The 18,497-nt window shown below is 40.6% G+C and overlaps 1 protein-coding gene across 1 annotated transcript in view; it reads left to right on the top strand.

Moving 5' to 3' along the window:
* DOCK1 (dedicator of cytokinesis 1) overlaps positions 1-18,497 on the top strand; it is a 549,703-nt gene that overhangs the window by 136,482 nt on the left and 394,724 nt on the right. Inside the window, exons 25-26 of the mRNA XM_077822901.1 lie at positions 523-629; positions 16,717-16,844. Coding sequence (XP_077679027.1) covers positions 523-629; positions 16,717-16,844 — 235 coding nt within the window. The remainder of the gene's footprint in view (positions 1-522; positions 630-16,716; positions 16,845-18,497) is intronic.

Genomic DNA, 18,497 nt, shown 5'->3' with positions numbered 1-18,497 from the left:
CAGGTCCCTTCTGGTCCCAAAGCCTATGTTTTTTTCTGCTTCAGTCTCAGTTCTGCCCCTACCCCAATCAAAGCTGTTCACATAAAGGATCCTTACTATCGTGCTTCTTCCCCTCCCTAAGTAGCAGGCTTCTGCATTTACAATAACTCATATTTATTTGTCTTATGTGCATTGCCTCTGCGCTTCAGTTTGACTTTGAAATACATAAGCTGAAATGAAAAATGGAGAAGGTGCATGCTGCTACATGAGTAGAGCCTTGTTCATCTGTAATGGAGTGAGGGACAAAAATGAAGAGTAGAAATAAATACATTGGCCAAAGAAATTTAAACTAATTCTGAACACTCAATTGCCGTTCTATAACTCCTCACTATGTAGAAAAGGACCTGGTTCTCTTCTTCTCTCCCCGCCCCCAAGTGTTTACTGAACTAACTCATCAATTTCTTCTCTAGCCACAGACATTTGTTTTCATTTACTTTTGAGAAATTAATATATTCCTTTTCTTAATTGCCCATTTTTATATAGCAAGCTGTTTACAGATTTCATCCTAAATGTTCCAATGGGCCGGCTCACAATTCAGAAGTTGTACTGTTTGATCGAAATAGTTCACAGTGACCTCTTCACGCAACATGGTAAGCAAAACCCTGGAAATCATTACGTTGTCACATTATTCATTGTCTCTAGACCTCCGTCAGTGTAAGTTTTGTCCTCACTGCAGAAGGTAGTCGAGATTGCAACCAATTAAAGTTGTTCCACTACAAGGACAAGCAGATTTAGACTGTGTAAGAAAATGCTAATTCACAATTAGTGTAGGTGGTAGATCATGGAGAAATGAAGGCAAAAACTTGTAATTTGTAATTTAAAAGAGCATTAACACTTAGTGTAATTGGCATGGATTGTAATTTTTAAAATATGAAATTGTCACTTTTGCATTTCTGTAATGGACTCTTGTGTCAAGGAAACTGAGAGAGAGAACTCGACCTTTCTGATGTTTTATATTTTAAATACTTCCCACAAATTCCAAATTAAATACATTGACACTATACCAGGCGCCCATGTTTTCATTCCACTTTGCAGCTAGTGGCCCAATGAAGGAGAAGTTAAAATGGTTATTTTATGGATTATCTAGGTTTTCATTTGAGGTACAGCATTGCCTTTCTTTCTAGATGGCTATAGTGTAGCCAGAAGTGTTGTTTCCTGGTGAGATAAGTTAACATAGTGATCAACTAACTGTTGCCCTCTCCTCCCTTCCTAGTAATCTCTTCAATTTTGTCAGAGTTCTAAAGGCCTGAGGAGAGAGAGGCAAAGTCCTTCTCTTCATTTAGATGTTTTGTAGTGATCAAGTAGGGTGAATGAATTTAACCAGGATAGCTTAAAGGGAAGCTGCTCAAACCATTTGGACCCCAAATTTAGATTTGATGGGTTCTTTTTTAAAAGCATTACAAATCTTAATAGTAATAAATGCTGTATTTATGAAACTGTGACTGAGCAGTGAAAAATTATTTTTGGATTTAAACGTCCCCCTGAAGGGTTCACAAGCAGGCAGACTTATATTGGCGTGTGTGTGTGTGTATATATATATATGGACCATAAAGTAAAATGGGCTATAAAAGAGAGCAGTCTAATTTTGCTGCCCAATTTATATGAATTTGAAATTACTGCAGCATAGATGAAGAAAAGTAAATTTTTAATTTTAGAAATATGGTCTATCTTGATTATTTAAGGGGATTTTAGTAATACTGTTAAAGATTTTAAAGAAGATTAAACCTGAAAGTATCTATTTAATTCTTTTAATATATCTGTTTTCTGGGTAACAATGTTACAGATTTAACAAACATAATTCCTTTGTTTTGTCTGATATGATTATAAAAAGATGCCACTTAGGTGAGAGAAGTAACAAGTAACAGGGACTTGAAACTTTCTAGAAGGCTGTGGTCCTTTTTTATCGATTGTCAGTTTTACTTGTAGGTAAAGATGACACACGGAAAAAATAAATGAAGTCTGACCTTAGTGATTGGAACATAGAGTAGTAGGACTTTGATAAATAGGCTTCCTCAGCATTGCAAGGTGTGCAAGGCAAACCTTGCCGCCCCCCCCCCCCCAAAAAAAAACAACCAAAACCAAAGAAACCCAAAAGAAACCCAAAGTCAATTAAAAAGTTTATGTCCTATTGAAAAGAAAAATGCATTGACGCTTTTATTTAAGATTATACTGTACATTTCATGGGCTATATGTCTTTCCATTCTTAACCTACATTTCTCAGGAATTTAGTGATTATGTTGGAAAAATTCCTTTTGTTGCTAAAATATTGGGGAAAGGAGCTAGATAAAAAACTGCTGGGGAAACAGTTCTTAGAATTATTCATAAGAGGAGTATGAAACTGATTTTTCAGGGTGCATTAGTCCTTAACACCCAACATTTTGAAAGGGCTGTGCAATAGGTGCTGCTCCTTAAAATGCACAAGTACCCTCTGCACCGGTAGTGTTCTGTAGTTATCTGAATTATATGTACCCTCATAGCACCGAACTGTGAAAATGTAGTCCTAAATGTATGGAGTAATTGCTTTTCCTGTTTTGAATTTTTGTAAGTAAATTGATTGGTTAAACCCAGTGTACACACATACATAGATATTCTAAAGCAGTATATATGCCTTCACATGCAGAGTGCCTGCCTGAGAGTAACTGCTCCCAATGGTTCACAGATCATTTAATGTATTAGGAGGCAAATTTAGCAGATGGCTAATAAAATAAATTCCATGAATCTTTCATAATAAGGTGACTCTAGCACATAAATGCAGGAATGTATATAGTAAAGATAAGAAACCAGGAAGAAGGATCAAAATGGAACAACATGAATGTAAAATATACCACCATGTATAAAGGAAATTAAAGGGTAAAAACTTATTCTAAGGTTACTTTGTGGGCTAAAATAATTTTGTAAAAGCAAGGAAGCATGATAATATATGCATAAAACTTCTTATAGTCACATTGTACTTGTATCTGAAGAAGTGGGTTTTTTACCCATGAAAGCTTATGCCCAAATAAATCTGTTAGTCTTTAAGGTGCCACCAGACTCCCTGTTGTGTTTATGGATACAGACTAACACGGCTACCCCCTGATATTGTACTTGCGTGTCCCTAATACTGAAATAAGTGTACCCTCTAGGACCCATAATCTATGTTAAAGGTACTTCGACTTAAGCCTCACACTTCAGGAGAGACTGGATGGTTAATGAGACTGATAATGAGAGTCAGAAACTACACCAGCAGCATCCAAAACAGCTGTACCAGCAGAGCTGCATGGAACGAGGTCCAGTAGAGCCATCCTCTGTTTACACACCTGGAACTACGACATTAAATGCTTAGTAACCTCAGTAGATGAGGTTGAAAGAACAAGTTACAGTAAAAGCTGTTTTATCTGGCATATTGGGAGAATGTGGGGTGCCGGTAAGTGAAAAATACCAGATAACTAAGAGGGAGGGAGTTTGGGTGCAGGAGGGGACACGTGAGGGGGTGTGGGATGCCGGATCCGTGGGGCGTTCACCTTGGGCAGCTCCCCCCAAGCAGTGACCTGTCCTGGCTGCTCTTAGGCAGAGGTGCGGCAGGCGACTCTGCGTGCTGTCTCCGCCCACAGGCACTGCCCCCACAGCTCCCACACGGTTCCCAGCCAATGGGAGCTGAAGAGCTAGTGCTCGGGGCAGGAGCAGCACACGGAGCCACCTGCTGTGCCTCCACCTAGGAGCAGCCAAGACAGGTTGCTGCTTGTGGGGAGCCTCCCAAGGTGAGCACCGCCCAGAACCGGCACCCCACACCCACTCTTGTGCCCCAAAGCGCTACCCTGAGCCCTCTCCCGAACCCAAATTCCCTCCCAGAGCCTGTGCTCCACACCTCCTCCCGCACCAACCAGACTATAAACCGGAATTTCAATGAAGATCAGAAATGCCGGTTTATAGAACTTTTATGGTTGGTGAAGTGTCTGATAAAACAGCTTTTACTGTACCATGAACAAGCCAGAAAACTGCACCAGCAAAAGCCCTATCACATGAGTAGAGCAGTTCAGCAGGATCTTCATGCTCTCTAGGCCTCTAAGAAATAACTGTAACTGAACGTTTCCTGTTAGGTTTCTGGACATCTGTGATAACCTCCTCATGTTGGTGTCTAACAGCAAGAGGAATAAAGCAGACTCCTTAGCCAATGGTAGATGGGGAGAACTAGAAACAGCTTTCAAAGCCCTTGAGGTTTCTGATGGTCAGAAATGGTGTGGAGGAGATGTAAAATATTCACCACATAATTGACTTACTCTGACATTCAAGTGAAGAGTGAGGACAAGAGAGTATTTGGGTGGTGATGGAGGACAGGATATGAAATGTGAGGGGATTGATTGAATGGTGAAGAAAGGTGAGGGTGACTTACTGAACAGATGGTGAGAGAGGATGTGGTGATGGGAGACGTGAGTAAGAGGGCACTCATCTCTAGAAGACCATTTTAATGGTTTGCGGTGCATGTATGTTTAGTGTTAGAGACATATAACCATAAAATCTGGTTATAAAATGTGTATAACTACTAAATAACAGCATGACCTTATTTCTGTAATTCTCATCTTCCATTTTCCCTTCCCTTTCTCACCAGCCCCGCACCCGCAACATGTAGTAGCTTTCACTTGTCATGTCTGCTGTTGTACTGTGGACTCTTTGGAGCAGGGACTGTTTTCTTATATGTGTTTGTTTGGAAAATGCCTAGCACATTTTGGATTATAATTTAATATAAACAATTAGGCCTTTTGATCTTAGCCCAGTTTTGGTGACAATGTTTGATGGCTTTCAGGGGGTATTAGTGAAATGAGCCTCTGATCTCAGTACAGTTTTTAGAAGATGGGTCACAAATGTAAATCGAAGTGGACAAGGCCAAACACTGAATGGGAATGGAGTCTCAAACATTCCGTGCTCCAGATCACGGTTGAAGTAGGTTACCAAGGCATTAGGTTTGCTACCAGTTTTTGTGGCTAGAGAGCTGACTGCCCTGGGGACTTTTCACAAACATTAACATTTGTTTGAAAATAAATTAAGCCAATAGCTCTGTCCACAGCCAATCTCCCCTAACCCTTGCCTTTTGCGATTAGTGAGTCCTTATTACATCATCGTTCCCCAGCCCCAGTCTCTCTTCATTTATTCAAGACGCTAATTTTAAAATGATAGGCTATTAATATGAAAATATTTTTATGCGTTAGCCCAGTATCTTAGATTCATAGAATATCAGGGTTGGAAGGGACCTCAGGAGGTCATCTCGTCCAACCCCCTGCTCAAAGCAGGACCAATCTCCCAACTAAATCATCCCAGCCAGGGCTTTGTCAAGCCTGACCTTAAAAACTTCTAAGGAAGGGGATTCCACCACCTCCCTAGGTCACTCATTCCAGTGCTTCACCACCCTCCTAGTGAAAAAGTTTTTCCTAATATCCAACCTAAACCTCCCCCACTGCGACTTGAGACCATTACTCCTTGTTCTGTCATCTGCTACCACTGAGAACAGTCTAGAGCCATCCTCTCTGGAACGCCCTTTCAGATAGTTGAAAGCAGGTATCAAATCCTCTCTCATTCTTCTCTTTCGCAGACTAAACAATCCCAGTTCCTTCAGCCTCTCCTAATAAATCATGTGCTCCAGCCCCCTAATCATTTTTGTTGCCCTCTGCTGGACATTTTCCAATTTTTCCACATCCTTCTTATAGTGTGGGGCCCAAAACTGGACACAGTACTCCAGATGAGGCCTCACCAATGTCAAATAGAGGGGAACGATCACGTCCCTCAATCTGCTGGCAATGCCCCTACTTATACATCCCAAAATGCCATGGGCCTTCTTGGCAACAAGGGCACACTGTTGACTCATATCCAGCTTCTCGTCCACTGTAACCCCTAGGTCCTTTTCTGCAGAACTGCTGCCTAGCCATTCGGTCTCTATCTGTAGCAGCACATGGGATTCTTCCGTCCTAAGTGCAGGACTCTGCACTTGTCCTTGTTGAACCTCATCAGGTTTCTTTTGGCCCAATCCTCTAATTTGCCTAGGTCGCTCTGTATCCTATCCCTACCCTCCAGCGTATCTACCTCTCCTCCCAGTTTAGTGTCATCTGCAAACTTGCTGAGGGTGCAATCCACACCATCTTCCAGATCGTTAATGAAGATATTGAACAAAACTGGCCCGAGGACTGACCCTTGGGGCACTCCACTTGATACCGGCTGTCAACTAGACATGGAGCCATTGATCACTACCCGTTGAGCCCAACAATCTAGCCAGCTTTCTCTCCACCTTATAGTCCATTCATCCAGCCCATACTTCTTTAACTTGCTGGCAAGAATACTGTGGGAGACCATGTCAAAAGTCAAGGAACAACATGTCCACTGCTTTTCCCTCATCCACAGAGCCAGTTATCTCGTCATAGAAGGTAATTCGATTAATCAGGCATGACTTGCCCTTGGTGAATCCACGCTGACTGTTCCCGATCACTTTCCTCTCCTCTAAGTGCTTCAGAATTGATTCCTTGAGGACATGCTCCATGATTTTTCCAGGGACTAAGGTGAGGCTGACTGTCCTGTAGTTCCCAGGATCCTCCTTTTTTAAAGATGGGCACTACATTAGCCTTTTTCCAGTCGTCTGGGACCTCCCCCATCGCCACGAGTTTTCAAAGATAATGGCCAATGGCTCTGCAATCACATCCGCCAACTCCTCTAGCACTCTCGGATGCAGCGCATCCGGCCCCATGGACTTGTGCTCATCCAGCTTTTCTAAATAGTCCCGAACCACTTCTTTCTCCACAGAGGTCTGGTCACCTCCTCCCCATGCTGTGCTGCCCAGCGCAGTAGTCTGGGAGCTGACCTTGTTCGTGAAGACAGAGGCAAAAAAAGCATTGAGTACATTAGCTTTTTCCACATCCTCTGTCACTAGGTTGCCTCCCTCATTCAGTAAGGGGCCCACACTTTCCTTGACTTTCTTCTTGTTGCTAACATACCTGAAGAAACCCTTCTTGTTACTTTTAACATCTCTTGCTAGCTGCAACTCCAGGTGTGATTTGGCCTTCCTGATATCACTCCTGCATGCCCGAGCAATATTTTTATACTCATCCCTGGTCATTTGTCCAATTTTCCACTTCTTGTAAGCCTTTTTTTTTTGTGTTCAAGATCAGGAAGGATTTCACTGTTAAGCCAAGCTGGTCGCCTGCCATATTTACTATTCTTTCTACACATCGGGATGGTTTGTCCCCGTAACCTCAATAAGGATGCTTTAAAATACAGCCAACTCTCCTGGACTCCTTTCCCCCTCATGTTATTCTCCCAGGGGATCCTGCCCATCAGTTCCCTGAGGTTGTGAAAGTCTGCTTTTCTGAAGTCCAGGGTCCGTATTCTGCTGCTCTCCTTTCTTCCTTGTGTCAGGATCCTGAACTCGACTGTCTCATGGTCACTGCCTCCCAGGTTCCCATCCACTTTAGCTTCCCCTACTAATTCTTCCTGGTTTGTGAGCAGCAGGTCAAGAAGAGCTCTGCCCCTAGCTGTTCCTCCAGCACTTGCACCAGGAAAATGTCCCCTAAACTTTCCAAAAACTTCTTGGATTGTCTGTGCACTGCTGTATTGCTCTCCCAGCAGATATCAGAGAGATTGAAGTCTCCCATGAGAACCAGGGCCTGCGATCTAGTAACTTCCGTGAGTTGCTGGAAGAAAGCCTCATCCACCTTATCCCCCTGGTCCGGTGGTCTATAGCAGACTCCCACTACAACATCACCCTTCTAAACTTAATCCAGAGACTCTCAGGTTTTTCTGCAGTTTCATACCAGAGCTCTGAGCAGTCATACTGCTCTCTTACATACAGTACAACTCCCCCACCTTTTCTGCTCTGCCTGTCCTTCCTGAACAGTTTATATCCATCCATGACAGTACTCCAGTCATCCCACCAAGTCTCTGTTGTTCCAATCACATCATAATTCCTTGACTGTGCCAGGACTTCCAGTTCTCCCTGCTTGTTTCCCAGGCTTCTTGCATTTGTATATAGGCACTTGAGATAACTTGCTGTTTGTCCTGCTTTCTTAGTATGAGGCAGGAGCCCTCCTGTCTCGCGCTCTCCTGTTCGTGCTTCCTCCTGGTATCCCACGTCCCCACTAACTCAGGGATTTGGTCTCCTTCCCCGTGTGAACCTAGTTTAAAGCCCTCCTCACTAGGTTAGCCAGCCTGCTTGCGAAGATGCTCTTCCCTCTCTTCGTTAGGTGGAGCCTGTCTCTGCCTAGCACTCCTCCTTCTTGGAACACCATCCCATGGTCAAAGAATCCAGAGAGTTCTCTCCGACACCACCTGCGTAGCCATTCGTTGACTTCCATGGTTCGACGGTCTCTACCCAGGCCTTTTCCTTCCATGGGGAGGATGGATGAGAACACCACTTGCGCCTCAAACTCCTTTATCCTTCTTCCCAGAGCCACGTAGTCTGCAGTGATCCACTCAAGATCATTCTTGTCAGTATCATTGGTGCCCACGTGTATATATTATACAAGTGTATTTTCTAAAAAGCCAAAGACGGTACAGGCTATTGGAATACATAAAAAGCTTTAAGACGTGTAGAAAATCAAGAAGCACTTAACCCAAAAATCTTTCCCCATCAAGAAAAAATATGCTATCAAAGTACATGCCACTAGAGAACAGGACAGCTTTTATTTGTGGTATTTCCTGCTAACTTCATAAATCAGAATGCCTGGAATACATGGATTTCAGAAGACTTTGGGATATTTTCTCCACACATTTCCCCCTTCTCCCCAAGCAGCTGAAGTATCAGTTATTGACAATGCTGGAGGAACCATACTGAACCATAACGAGTGGTCTTTATTCTTTATGGAAACCTTGGGTTCCTTACTAAACATGAATGGTTCTTTGGTAGTCCAAATTATCTGCATGATTACACTGATACTGAATATCCAAGTAAGATGTAGGATTTTGCATTTGTATTGCAGCCCCTGTTTCTTCAGAATAGATGATATAGGACATACTGGAGCACTGAATTTATTTACTTATTTTATCCACTGTTGTGCCATATTCTCTGTGTAAGGAATTTTGTTCTCTGTCAGGGTCCTAGATTACTCCTTTCCCTTTATAGAACCTACATTACATTTAGCAGGATTCCTGTTGCTCTGGAGGGAAACTCCTGTACGATACTTAAATTTTGTTGCTTATTCTGTTTCTGCAGTGATTCAAAATGGAGAACTTGTACCAAAAAGTACAGAGATTGATTAGTGTTTAAAATTAGCCAATCCATCAAAGGAACATCAAGCAGGAAAATTTTGTTGGTGAGAAATTACCAGGTGACTTCCAAGACCCACACTTTTCCAGGCCTGTGACCATTTCCAAATTTTCTACTTTAACTTCCAAGTATAACATAGAACTCTGTACAGACTGATTCTGCTTTGGGTATTCATCACATTCCTAGCTTTAAGACAATGAATATTCACTACTGTTTGAAGGAAAACGTTTTCTTTTTCTGCTGGAAATTATTCCCCTGCGAATAGAACCAAACCCATTTATGTAAGCTTGTGAGGGTCATAGTCATTGAGTTCCATCCAAAGGCTACTTTATACTTCTACTTTAGTCTGTTAGATGTCCAGCTAGTTTTATATCCTCACTTACATACTCATTTTTCTGAAGCTTGGTAGATAAATTAGATTTGTGTTTGTATTTCCCTTGTGGGGGAAACAAACAGCTAATTATCTTGGTCTTTCTTTGGCGTGGACAAAGCTCTTGGAAAATGATACCCAAACTTCTCTGTCCTCTCCCAAAAGAACTATATTAAATTGCTTCTACCTTCATTTGTCCTCAATCTGATTTGACAGAACAGTTACTGTAAGAGCATTGAAAAGATCATTTAGTCACAGTTATGTTGTTAGAGAAGTTCATTAGAGTCTTTGACAAAACATTATTGCCTTGGAATTGTATCATAAAGATGATCCAAGTGTGTCCTGTTTGATTTGCAAGAGTTATTCAAAATCTAGAGGCTGATGCTCTTTCACCCCTTTTTATGGTTTTTTGGAGGATTTCTGTTTTTGGTTTATGCAATTTGTAGATATACTAATATTGGAAGCAGTGTGGTCAATAGGAATAAAGTGTGGGACTGAGAATGAGGATATGTGGAGTCAGTATCTTGTATAAGATACTTAACATTTCTGTGAATTTGTAGAGATTTTCAAGGAAAGTTAAGCGGGTTAGGTGCCAAAATCCCTTTGGAATTCAAGGGAATTAAGTGCCCAGCTCCTTTGAAAATCCCAGCTTTCATTTCTAAAAATTGGGATGCTACTTTCTTATTTTGTAAAGCATTTTGAAGTCTAATTCTGCACAGTACTGAATATGTTGATATTTAGAAGTTAAAATCCTGATTCAGCCAGGTAGTTGGGTACATGCCTAACTCCAAGAATGCAAGCAGTACAACTGAAAGAGACAAGGTGGGTGAGAAAATATCTTTATTGGACCATCTTCTTTGTTGGTGGAAAGGGCAAGCTTTCAAGCTTGACAGAGCTCTTCTTCGGGTCTGGGGAAGGTAACCAGAGTGTCCAAGCTAAACGCAAGGTGGTACAGATGGTTAAGCATAAGGGGTTTACGCATTTTGTAGGAGACCACTTAAAATTAAGTGTGCAATTAACATCTTTGCAGTCGTAGGATAAAGGAGGCTTAGTCAGCAGCAGGGTTTGTTACAAATTGTTGTAATAAGCCATAAAAGCAGTGTCTCTGTTAAGTACATGTTTTTTAGTGTCGAGGAGAGTTATGAATTTAAGCTCCTAGGCTTGTCTTTTGAAAGTGTTGTGTAGGTTTCCTTTGAGGATGAGGAATGAGAGGTCAGATATAGAGTGATCACTTTGTGAAAAGTGTTCACCCACAGGTGATAGGATGTTTTTGTGTTTTATCATTTTTCTCTGAGAGTTCATTCAAGAGCATAGTGCTTATCTTGTTTCACCCACATATTTGTTGAGGCTTTTGATGCACTGGATGACGTTCACCACATGTTGTGATAGCATATGTAGGACCTTGGATCTTGAAAAGGTATATTTTGGGGGTTACTGATCGTCATAGCAGTAGTGATAAGTCTGTAGGATTTGCATCTGTTCTGGCACGGTCTGGTGCTGCATTAAGTTACATAGGGAGTGTGTGTATGAGTATATATTGTTTTGCAATAACCTAAAGGATGTTTTAAACTATAAATGTATTTAATTTTTGTTATGGATTTTGTTAATGACATAAAATATACAACTCAAACTCCAAGATTTGGTTTTATACTAATGATTTATCTGCTTTGTCATGGTATAACTATTTTCAGCTATTTTTCTGTAGCTTGAACTCCCAAGTGTCAACTGAATTATGTGAATTCTAGGTTTTTAGCTGAAAAATCAGGTGATTTCTCTATTAGAAAATTGCTTGCCAATAGAAGTTTAATAGAAAGTATACACCATTTATATGAGCTCTTACTCTTTAACTCTCATAAAAAAATGTTAACCTTTATCTCAGTGCTATATAATGGGAGCAAAATTATTTAACATCACTTTATGGATCATTTTGTTTAATGTGTCCAAACAAAAAATTAAAAAACACACTACTTGGTGTTCATAAAAATAAATGTTTTAAACTGACAATTCGTTAATGTTCATGCAGTTTGCTGTAACAAAGTTCCCCTATGTGTTGTGGTGAGAGATTTTTGCTTGGATATTCATAAGCTGATAATGCCTGTTCAGTGCCCTCTTATAAAGATTAATACTTTATTCTCAGTGGATGTTACCCTGACATTAATCATTGTGGGATAGACCACTGCACCAGGGGAAGAACAGATGTCGAATTATTGTTTTCTGTAATCGTGTTTCATACTTGTGAGCTACCTTCAGAGCTGGCTTTTGAACAGGAGAGTTGTGATATACACTATAGATTTATTAAGGTTGCTCATTAATCAGTGTTGGGAGGTACATGTGACAGGCAGTTTGATAAAGATTAACCTTTGCTATTCTGTACTTTTTGATAATTTAAATATAGATGATAAAATATTGAGAAGAATAATCAGGTTTGTAGGAAGGATGCATTTAAAGCACCACCTGCTTTGTACACCATATTATTGTAGTGCTGGTTGTGAAATAATCTGCCTGAAATTATTTTTGGATTGGTAAATCTGGGTCATACTGCCTGAAATTAGGGCTGGCTAGAAAACATCAATTTGATTTTGTGGGAAAAATTTTAGGTTTTGAAAATTGTTTTCATTCTAATGCAGAATGAAGCAGAGACCTTTCAAAATGTTTAGTTCCGTCATGGAACTGAGAAACATTCCTGACAAATTGGCTTTTTTTAAAATATACAGGAAAAAACGTTGTCAACATTTTTTCAACCTCCTCTAGCTGTGATGCATGCTATGAGCAGAGGTGAAATTGTAGTCCAAAGGTAAAGAATTTTGCCTCCCAGCACAAATATTAGGTCTGCTCCTTGAATGCTGGAAGGGGAAGTGTTTATTGATACAAAAATCACTCACCCTCTAAACACTACTACTGTCAAATGCTTTTTATGTATACATTTCCCAATGTATCATAATCACAGTTTCCATTTTCTTAGTTTCTGATATTTATTACTTTCAGACTGCTGGAAAATAAGCTTTAGAGTGTAGAGTTATTTCTGTACAGTGTTTCCCCCCCCCCCCATAATTAGGTATAGGGTACCAGCAGGTCCCAGAAAGATCTCATGGTGATGACCGTGATTGTAATGTACTTTTATTTGCCTATGAAAGCTATCATGTCTGGGTAGGAAATCTCCAAGCAGTATAACTAATGTTACTGTCCCAAACAAGTACAAGTATGGGAGTGAATAACTTTTTTCAGTGAAGCCTTTGAAACAAAGCTAAGGCCAAATCCAATAGCAGAGTTATCTTCTGTGAAAATTTTTGTGTGTGTGTGACTGATATTGATTGATGGTGCACCTTAGACATCTTTGACTCATTGTTTTATCTTCATGTTATATAACCTGCAAGATTTACAAACTACACAGTTCATTTACTCACAGCTTAGTTCTTGGGAATGCAGAGATCCACTGAAATGATGACTGAGAAATTTTGTCAAGTCCTCTTCACTACTTGAAAGGAGCCAGCCCTCAGAATAGAGGTTTATAATTTCAAATGGAAGTAATATGACAAATCAATTAGGTAGTTTTCCTTGTCTCTCAAAGTCAGCTTGCTTACCTTCTCTATTGATCAGTCTCAGCTCCAGGCAACGCACTCAAAGCTGATGTAACTGCAATTTTAGCTTTCCACATGCTTTCCAGATACTACATTGATCTGTGACCATTCTCTAGTAGTAGGATTTAAAAGGGACATGAAATGTGCAATCTCTAATTAAGGGCTTTTGTAATGGTACTGATTGATGCACTCAGAGGTTCACAAAGATAAGTTAGCAGAGGCGCTGCTACCTGATTGGGGACCCTAAGCCGGAATATTCCCCTCCCCCGACCACATACTAATAATTAATAGGAGGGCCCCTTGAGCTGCTTGGGGCCCTAAAGCAATTGCTTAGTCTGCTTATGCCTAGCGCCAGTTCAGGAAGTTAGTACAGTTACTTCTCCATAGTGCCTGCCAACCGTGTGTCAGAATCCCCCTTTTACTCATTTCATTAAAAGCAGTATTCCACAACTAGTTGTTATAAAAAAAAAAAAAAAAAAAGGATGCCTATTTTGAGTCTGAGGTAAATGAAGTCCTCACAATTTAATCTTATTGAATTACTTATGAATACATTACAGCAGCTAGTGTTCAAGAAGCTATTTGTTTTGCTCCTTATTAGGAGTTAAACATATTAAAGCATACTTAATCAGACCTATGACCGTATGTATAACCTCCTCCATAACAGATTTGAAAGGCTGCAACGTGTGATAGATTTTCTAAAAATCTGCAATGTATTACCTCAAAACATCTTCACAGGAAAATAAAAGTTTGGATTAATATTTATAAAAGTATTTCTTAGCAACATTTCTAATACTCTTCTTATTTAGCTGATGGCAAGATATTCTTCTGTGTCCCATATCCCTATTTTTTCATTGCCATAATCTTTAGTGAATATGTTTTAGGATCATTTATCTTAAAAACTCACAGCAGACTATTAGGTTAAATACTTATAATTCATTACCTGCCATGTAGGAGTGTTGTCCAACTTCATATTACATAAACTGTTTTCAGATACAATAAAAGATTCTGTCAATGTGCTGTTTTATTAATGTTTGTTATGCATGTATACATTTTCTTGTCTGTTAGGTACAACAAAATCTTATTAATTTATTATAGACCCCTTAAGGTTTTGTTTGTACTTTTAAAAACTGAAATGCCGTTTTGGCCACTGGTACAGTATGTTAACTTTTTAGGCTATGTCTACACTTAAAATGCTACCGTAGCACAGCTGCAACTGTGCCACTGTAGAGCTTCAGTGTGGACATTCACTACAGCAACGGGAGGGGTTCTGCCTTCACTGCCCTGAAAGGTGGTAGCTAAGTCGACAGAAGAATTCTTTCGTTGGCCTAGTGCTGTCAATACCAGGGATTAGGTTGGCATTGCTTCGTCTCCTAAGGTGTGTGGATTTTTCACACTCTTGAGAGATGTAGCTATGCTGATGAATGTTTCAAGTGTAGACCATCCCCCTGAACTTTCTAGTCTCTCAAAATGTGAATCTATAGGTAATACTTACCTGTAAGGTACATAGAACCCTATAACGACAATATTTATCTGAAGCTAATTGGAAGTACTTGCATTATTTGAGAGACTGTAAAATATTAGCCATGCTGTTATTTAAAACAGTATTAAAACATCACCATAATACTTTCCCTTTTTCATGTGAATGTGACATTTCCAGAAAAATATGCTGCCTATCATTTTTTTTTTTTATAACCTAGTCCCTTGTGTAGTGTGGGTAGTGTGCTCAACCATTCAGGTGGAGCTCATGCTTCTGCGCATGTGTAGTCCCTCAGGGTGACCCAGGTGTGACACAAATGAGCTTTGTTGAGAGATCTCTCCACTGTTTGGCCAGAAAGATGGTGAATGTAATATTGATTAAATTTTGGGTGTGTGCAGTGGGAGAGGGCTTTGGAAAGAGATGGTTGGAAACTGTGTTCGTGGCTAAAGCAGAGTAAAATGTTTCACAGAACTATCTGGATTTTCAGACATCCTATAAAATTAATATGCAGGAAGTATTGTTTGGGGAAAAAAAAACCCATGAATTTCAGTACCAGGTTGCTTGCATGCATCATCAAATAGTTGAGTGATGTTTGATACATTAGGACTTGATGTTGCCTCGTGTTGCAGTGATATCATTTTGTATGGCCAATATCATTACTTGTCCTGGAAGGAAATTCAGAAAAAGTGACAACAAATTAGTGTCAAGTATCAGGGGGTAGCCGTGTTAGTCTGTATCCATAAAAACAACAAGGACTCTGATGGCACCTTAAAGACTAACAGATTTATTTGGGCATAAGCCTTTGTGGGTAAAAAACCACTTCTTTAGATACATGGAGTGAGAATTACAGATGCAGGCATTATCATACTGACACATGAAGAGAAGGGAATTACCTCACAAGTGGAGAACTGGTGTTGACAGGGCCAATTCAATCGGGGTGAATGTAGTCCACTCCCAATAATCAGTGAGGAGGTGTCAATAGGTGACGAGGCAAAGCTGCTTTTGTAATGAGCCAGCCATGAAAACTTATGCCCAAATAAACCAAGTAGTGTGAAGCAGCATTCTCCTCAAGGAATGTGGTGTCCTCTTTATCTGTTTTTTTTTTCCATCTCTGTCCTCAGTTGAGTACCTCGAGGGCGGCCCATGTTGCTCTTTCAGCTCTGACAAGAAACATTTAGCTTTGCTACTTTTTGAGGTGGAAGGAACTGTTTCTCTCCACCACCGTCTCCGCTTCTCAGTTGGGGTGGGGACACCCACAAAAATCACTGCATTGCTCCAACTCATCATTAAGGATTCTGTGTCAAGTCAGGACAGTTCCTTACTTCTTGAATACATCCTCCTTCCCCTCAAAACAAAAACATAATGAAACAACTTTCGACTCTTTTTGCAGCCTAATTTGCAGAGCACATGTTCACTGGATTGTGTCAATGCTAACTTGATAGTTCTTCCTTTTGCTTGAGTGTTATAGGGAAGTTGAACAGTCCTATCCATTCAGAATGTAAAGGTGCTGTACAGTTACACATGCAAAACGGCATAACTTTTTCTTCAGTTATGCAGTGCCTTGTGCTCAGTTGTGGATGTGTCATTTGCATGATCACAATGCTTAAATACATGTACTTATAAGTAGGAGTAGTCATGTGTTTAAAGTTATGCATATGCTTAAGTTCCTTGCTGAATTGGAGGCTGGGGACAAAGCTTGTACCAATCTTTATACTTCAGGTTGTCTAAGGGAATGTCTACACTGCAATAAAAGACATGCGGCAGCAAGTCTCAAAGCCTGAGCCAACTGACTCAGTTGACCTGGGCTCTGAGACTCACTGTTGCAGGGATTTTTTTGCTGTGCTATTGACTGTCTGGTTTTTTTGTTCTTTTTTAAACTTTTGCCCAAAATTTGGTCTGGCCTTCTGTCTGCCAGGAAGTTAACTTTTTTCCTGAAAGTTTTGTTTAAAATATTCGCTCTGTTTGCAATATGATGTGTGTATACTATGAAATTATGTAAGACATACTTGTAACATTGTATCTTTATGTGCAGACTGCAGGGAGATCTTGCTGCCAATGATGACAGATCAGTTGAAGTATCATTTGGAAAGGCAGGAAGACTTGGAGGCTTGCTGCCAACTGCTTAGTAACATCCTGGAAGTCCTTTACAAGAAAGATGTGGTTAGTAACTGACATTTATACCAATTAGCCCTTAAGAATACTACGTCTTGTGAGTGATAAGGGTGATCATGAAGTAAAGCTGGCAATGACTTCGTTTTTGTCATTTATTTTTGTTCTGAGTTTTAGCTTTCTTTTTCTTCTCCTCCTCTCTTGTGGTGTTCGGTGGTGAGGTGGTGTTTCTGATGTTTACTCTTTCACCATGTTGCTCTCTGGCTCCAAGGTTTCTCACTTATGACAACCTTTATTCTGGCCAAGAGGAAATACGGCTCCCTCTGGAGCTCATCCCATAACACCACTCCAGATATTGGTCAGATACTCACAGGAGTTGAGTATCCTTCCTCCACAGCACTTGCACCTCCTGCCAGTTGGGGAGTGTTGGATGAGTTTGGAATATGAATTCTTTAGCCTCTTCATTGCATTGATGCTTGTTTATTGGGCCTGCTTTTGGTTCTTTGGTGGTTGTTCATCAACTAAAGAGGATAAAAACTGAGTGTGCTGTTTGAAATTTGTAGCAGAAAATTTCACTAGAGGAAAAAATAGTATCTTACAAGTCTCTCACTGTGAAAGAGTAGCCTTAAATGACTTTCTTAACAACAAGACTTGTTCAAGTTATGGGGAAAATCCAAAATGCTGGTTTGATGGTGTGAATGAACAATTTGTCAGGAATTTAAAATGTACAGAAATATTCCCACGTGATCTATGACATTTAACAACAATCTGCGGGAAGTAGGCTGCTCTTCAGACAGCTCAGTAAAACAAAACAGTCCCCTTCTAGCCAGTTCTCTCAAGATATAACTAAATAACTTGATAGTGCTTCCTTCTGCTTGAGTATTATAGGGAAGTTAAACAGTCCTATCCATTCAGAATGTAAAGATGCTGTACAATTACACATGCAAAACTGCACAACCTTTTTGTGTTAGGCAGTGCCCTGTGCTCAGTTGTGGGTGTGTCATTTGCATGATCCCAGTTTTTTATTGACTAGACCAGGGGTTCTCAAACTGGGGGTCGAGACCCCTCAGGGAGTCAGGAGGTTATTACATGGGGGGTTGCGAGCTGTCAGCCTCCACTCCAAACCCTGCTTTGCCTGCAGCATTTATAATGGTGTTAAATATATAAAAAAGTGTTTTTAATTTATAAGTGGGGGGGGGGGGTCGCCCTCAGAGGTGTGTTATGTGAAAGGGGTCACCAGCACAAAAGTTTGAGAACCACTGGACTAGACAGTGACTATACAAATCTCTCTCCTTTGATGGGGAGCTATACTCCATTCTGGCTATTTGCCAGCGTTAAAGATTTTTGGACCAGAGGGTTCTGAGTCTGGATTCCTGTACATGAGCGGCATAGCTACCTACACTTTGGCCAGGGCAAGTTCCAACTTTTTAAAAAAAACGTCCTTGGTAACTGCATTCTTCCAGTGATCCCGGATTCTGTGGCATCAGGAAGCAGATTACGTTAAGAAAATGAGCTTCTGTCCTGACACCACAGGAGTCCCTCCCCATTTTTTGCTGTCTGCATTTCTCTCAGCAAGCTGTACTTACTGGGTTGCAGCTCCACCGCCTGCTGAGCTGAACACAGTTGAGAAGGTCTGCATGAGGGGTGGGTACAGAGTTAGGAGCTGGCTTCTGTTATTGAGAGAGAGACAACCAACAACTGGGT

The sequence above is a fragment of the Eretmochelys imbricata genome, chromosome 7, assembly GCF_965152235.1.
Source record: "Eretmochelys imbricata isolate rEreImb1 chromosome 7, rEreImb1.hap1, whole genome shotgun sequence".
NCBI lineage: Eukaryota > Metazoa > Chordata > Testudines > Cheloniidae > Eretmochelys > Eretmochelys imbricata.
Note: the sequence above shows the minus strand (reverse complement) of the source record. Positions and strands in the feature narration are given on the sequence as shown.